General features: G+C 30.2%; 1 protein-coding gene, 1 long non-coding RNA gene and 1 other non-coding gene across 3 annotated transcripts in view; all 3 read left to right on the top strand.

Moving 5' to 3' along the window:
• LOC107634799 (putative uncharacterized protein DDB_G0277255) lies at positions 715 to 1,606 on the top strand. Its single transcript, XM_016338216.2, has one exon. The coding sequence runs from the start codon at positions 983 to 985 to the stop codon at positions 1,445 to 1,447; it is 465 nt and encodes a 154-aa protein (XP_016193702.1). The 5' UTR covers positions 715 to 982; the 3' UTR covers positions 1,448 to 1,606.
• LOC110270401 overlaps positions 1,824 to 5,569 on the top strand; it is a 19,254-nt gene continuing 15,508 nt past the window's right edge. Inside the window, exon 1 of the long non-coding RNA XR_002359882.1 lies at positions 1,824 to 1,960. This is a non-coding gene — a long non-coding RNA (uncharacterized LOC110270401). The remainder of the gene's footprint in view (positions 1,961 to 5,569) is intronic.
• Positions 1,870 to 1,941, top strand: TRNAM-CAU. The gene has a single exon. It is a non-coding gene; the product is annotated as a tRNA-Met (tRNA).

The following is a 5,569-nucleotide window of genomic DNA, read 5'->3' as shown; positions in this document are numbered from 1 at the left end:
AAAAAAAGAACACACACACACATACACACACACAACTCCACCATATACACTAGCTTGCATATACGTGTTGGTCCTCTAAAATCTAAATGATAAACATTGCACTGAAGTGGCCGTGGCAAAAAGGAGCACGAACTGGTTAAGAATGCATATCTTATGCTTTTCCTTAACAACACGCATGAAAATTGTAGTAGTAGGAATAAATATGATCATGCCAGTTAGGAACAAGTATTTGAGATGACATGCACAAGAAAAGATACTCAGTACTGATTCTGATACAGGCATTGGTCCAAATATGGTTTGGCTTTATCTATTCTACTATAGTGGCATGCCTGTGAAACAAGCAAGTGCGGCAACAAAGAAGACAAAAGAGAAATTCATTATAAGATATTAGAATCTTTGTAGTGATCTCTTCACCAGCCATGTGTGGGCCTCCCTTACAACTTTAAAGCATTATTTGATACAAGTAAAGATAAAATAAATAATGATAGGTTGAATTGAACTTAAAAAAAGAATACAAATAATACTAGAGTACAGTTTTATGGTATAAAAAATACAGAAATCCTCAACAAAGCTAATAGTTACAAGGTCATTATATTAGATAATTAGAGAAAGAATAGCTGTTATTTTGCATTGTTTCTTCAGTTTCAAAATTGTATGCTTTAGAATTTTTATACATTGATGATTTAATATATCTAAATATCAACATAGAGCAAGTAATTGATGATTTGATGGTCAGATGGGAAAGAATTCGAATATGTGAAGTGGTTGCAAGGACCATGACGCACGTGGTTGCAAAAACCATGACGCAAGTGTGTTCCATTATGTTCCACCAAATACTAATAATAGAACTCACCCGAACCAAGAACCTAATTCATTTTTCCTTTCTTATTAGAATAAATAATGAACCCATTTTCGCATATAACACAATACTCAATATAAGATCACAGTATATTTTTGCTCCTTCATTCTGTTGCATGCTGCAATGGCTAACGACAACAACAAGAGATCATCATCATCATCGTCAATTTGTGAGATTTCAATGTTGTTGGTGGCCAACATCATCAGACTCTCATCTCTCAGGTTCAGTAGTTCTTCAAACTTGTCATCATCATCATCATCACAGCATCATGAGATTGGTGGCGACAGTACCAGAAACTCTGTTGGAAAAATCATGTCCAACAAGAACAGGAAGCACTTATTGTTACAGCAGCCAGAGTTGAACCCTAAAATGCCACGTTCCTATCTAATGAAACCCGAAAAGGAGGAAGAGGGTCCAACAACCACCACCTTTGTGAACGACGATGTCAATGTCGATGCGGACAAATTTATCAAAAAGATTCGTGCCAAGATTATTAATGGGAATAATGGAAACCCTAATGCTACTGCTGCTCCTCCTAAACCCAAACCTTACTCCTCATCGCCCAGTATATATAGTCTCAAAGATTAGATATAGCTTTTCTCACTCAGTTTGGCAATTCTTTGATGGAGGAAGATCAAAGAATCATATATTAGGATTAGACACAACAAATCAATATGGTGATTATGAATCAGATATGTTCTCAAGTGTATTTATTAATAATTTAATATAGATAATCTTGATATTAAAGGATCCTAAATTTCCAAAAGTAAATCATATCAGAATCTAAGAATTTTTAGGAGTGATTTTGTTCATGTAATGGCTTCTTTGTTTTGCTCGCATGTATCATCAAATACAAAGTTTAAGTAAACGAACGAAATCTTTCGTATTTAATCTAATATCTGCCACAGAATCTGCGGAGACCCTAAACTCTGGCCAATCAGCAAAATAATGCCAGAGCAAGTAGTGTAAGATTCATTAATTTTATTTAATTTGTGAGAACTTAACCAACCATCAGAGTGGCGCAGCGGAAGCGTGGTGGGCCCATAACCCACAGGTCCCTGGATCGAAACCAGGCTCTGATAAAATAGAGAAGCTTCCTTCGTTTTTTGCTCTGCCTTTTTAAGTTTTGAAGTATTCATGAATTCTTGTGATTTTTTTGGCATTTGTAACATCAATAAGGTTGTTGGCCGTTATCATTTCCGAAACAGAATGATGATGTTCTACTTCCCTCACCTACAAGATATATTATTTAGTTCCCTGTGTTGATCAATCCAATTACAAAAAATATGTCAAATCTCAGTTTCTGAATTTCATTCTCTCAGTTTATTATGTAAGTCCTCCACTTTTTAACTAATTTTTAAATTTAGTTAACTTGCTTGTATTAGACATAACCAGAATAGTACCCTTGCAAAATTAAACATAGAGTAAAGTATTATTTTAATTTTGCAAAAAAATTTAGGGTCACTAACAAAAGCGTTTAATTTCTTTTTTCCTATTTATATATTAAATATTTTAAAAGTAATTCCATATTATAATCACTTTTAAGTTTTAACCCCCACTACAAATATTAATGACGATGCAAATTTTCTTAAGCTCCATTTTTTTTTGACAATTTAATACATAAAAACATGGTCTTATATTGGATATAAAACTTCATGATACGATGTAAAGAGGGAAAAAAGACAATAAAACCCTAAATTTTTTATAAGTTAATTTTCGTTATTTTTCTGTGTTAATTTTATTGCTTTTTAATTTTAGTCATTTTTTAAATTATTAACAAACCATATAATAGCAGTTTGTCACATTTACCATTTACTGTATATGTCACAACCTTCAATAATAATTTGTTGTTAAGTCAACAATGAAATAACATTGAACCATTTTTAAAATGTTCAGGATATAAATAAGGTTAAAAAAATATTAATTAAAGATAATGTTAATGTTTATCTCAAATATTTGAAATAAAAATAAAAATTTAATATTGATACACTGTTAGTGTAAAATAATTTTATTATAATACTTGATATCCATATAAAAAATCTAACAAAGTTATCTAAGCATTTTTTTGTTAACGCGTCTCCCTCCTCTCCCCAAGTTACATGAAATACATGTACATTTCCTTCTCCGTCTTATTAACGTAACAAAATTATGTAAACATTCTTTAACGTTAACGATTTGGATCTGCAATTTCTACTGCCGATCGTTCTTCTTCTTTTTTTTTTTATTTTCTGCTCATTGTTTTTCTCTGTTGTTCGTCCTTCTTCTTCCTATTCTTCTTCATTTTCTTCTTTAATTTGTGGATTTATCTTCTTTGTTTTCAGATTTCAATATTCTATCAAAACAATGAATGATTTAACTTCAAATAAGTTGAATGAGAGTGATTTGGATTATTCTTCTGAAACGAATCAAGCAGACGAGGTTTGGATTATTTTTTGAATCGAATTGAATGGAATACAATTGCTAAATTGAATTGAATTATTGTATTGAATGTACGCATATGTTTTAAATTGAATTGAATTGAATTGATAATCTCTAAATTGTAGACACAGGTGTTTTGAATTTGATTTTATATAATAGATAATGTTCCATTCATTTAGTACTATACAGTTGATTTACCTTAATAACGTATTCGATTCATTATGCAAAAAGTTGTTTTGAATTTGATTTTATATAATGGATAATGTTCCATTCATTTAGTACTATACAATTGTTTCACCTTAATAACATGTTCTGATTCATTCTGCAGAAACCTGTTTTGAATTTGATTTTATATAATGGATAATATTCCGTTCATTTAGTAATATACAGTTGATTCACCTTAATAACGTGTTCGGTTCATTATGTAGAAAGTTGTTTTGAATTTGATTTTATATAATGGATAATGTTCCATTTATTTAGTACTATATAATTGTTTCACCTTAATAATATGTTCGGTTCATTCTGTAGACTAAGTGTGTTAGTTGTGGATAAACAATTTGTCCCAAAATGGTTTATTGGTAAAATAAAATAGTAAAAATCCAAGAAATGTAGTTTTATTAGTAACACAATAATAAGGCATTAAGTAGTAAGTACAGTGAAAACTGAATATAAACTAATTATAACAGAGATAAAATTATAAAGTAGAGACACAAAATAAACATATGCATGTTAAAGCCACTAAAAATAAAATCCTCAAACTTATACAGGCGTTGCTAATATTAATAATATGCAAATATTGTACAATCCCTTCTGAATTTCATTAGCTCAGCAACATATCTCGCAGATTCAGCAGCAACAGAGAGCAAATAGGCTGCATCAATCATAACAATTGCATAAAAAATTAACTATTTTTATTTTTTATTTTTATTTTTTTGCAATTTCATTACAAAATAGACTTTATTCAAATGAAAGGCGATAAATATATTTAATGTGTATATATGCTTACGTTATAGTGCATAGTTCTCCTTCTTTGTTACCATTGTCTTCTTTATTTTTGCTGTAAGGACAAAAAAATTTGGTCAATAATTCACTCAATACACTGACAAGTACAAGCATGCACATTTTAATCAAGTGAATCAAAACGAGTAACTCCACTTAACCAAGCAACATTCATGTGCTGAATAAAACGTGATAAACATTTAATCATTAATAAAAATATTTCTGCATGCACAAGTACTCAACTGAATACACTAACAATCAAGCGAATCAAAATGAGCAATTCCACGAAACTGAACAACATTCATATGCTGAATAAAAATGTGATAAATATTCAATCATCAAGAAAAATATTTCTGCATCCAAAAGAACTCAACTGATGAACACACTAACAATAAAGTGAATCAAAATGACAACTCCACTGAACTGAAGTCCATTCATATTTTGAATAAAACGTGATAAATATTCAATCAGCAAAAAAAATATTTCTGCATCCAAAAGAACTATACTGAACACACTAACAATCAAGTGAATCAAAATGACTAACACCAATGAACCGATTAATATATCAAAGAAAGAAAATAACAATATATTTTCTATTCGTATGCCCTAGTTACGCAATAAAAATAGATTCAGAATAAGCCGATCTACTAAACAAAACAACTCATCAATCCACTAAACCTTAAATCGAACTAGGAGAAATGCGAGTTTTGAGAGAAATTAAATGAACATAATAACGATAGTTTTTCTCATACCTTACGGAATCTTTGTTCTTGTTTTTATTTATTTTTTCTTCTTCCTTTCGAAAGCTTGACGCGATTCTGGAGTAGGAACAGTTTCTGCAAAGAACACGATGGAGGTTTGAGAGATTTTGAGAGAGATTTGAATTTCTCCGGTGGTGGTTTCGAGGTTGAAGAATGAACGTTGTTTCATAATGAATGCGCGAATGAATGTTAAATGTTTCGGGGGTTTGGGCGCATGAATACACGCTCATCATTTAATGAGATTGAGTTTTTTGGGTGTTGAGCCAGCTTGAATGGACTTGGATGAAAAATTATATGGATGTGTAGCCCAATTGATAATTTTATATGTGTATCTAATTACGTAATAAATTACATCAACAAAAATAACTACCTTTTATATTAAACGTGTGAATGATTATCTAAAAAAATAGATGTAATTGTACAAGTGCACCACTCATATAAAGATGGCAAAAATAACTTTTTTTTAAGTTGTTTATTTGGCCAAAAGAAAAAAATAATTTAAAAAATATAAATTAATAATAGAAATATAAAT

The sequence above is a fragment of the Arachis ipaensis genome, chromosome B03 (genome assembly GCF_000816755.2).
Source record: "Arachis ipaensis cultivar K30076 chromosome B03, Araip1.1, whole genome shotgun sequence".
Classification (NCBI taxonomy): Eukaryota; Viridiplantae; Streptophyta; class Magnoliopsida; order Fabales; family Fabaceae; genus Arachis; species Arachis ipaensis.
This window is presented reverse-complemented; position numbering and strand designations above follow the sequence as displayed.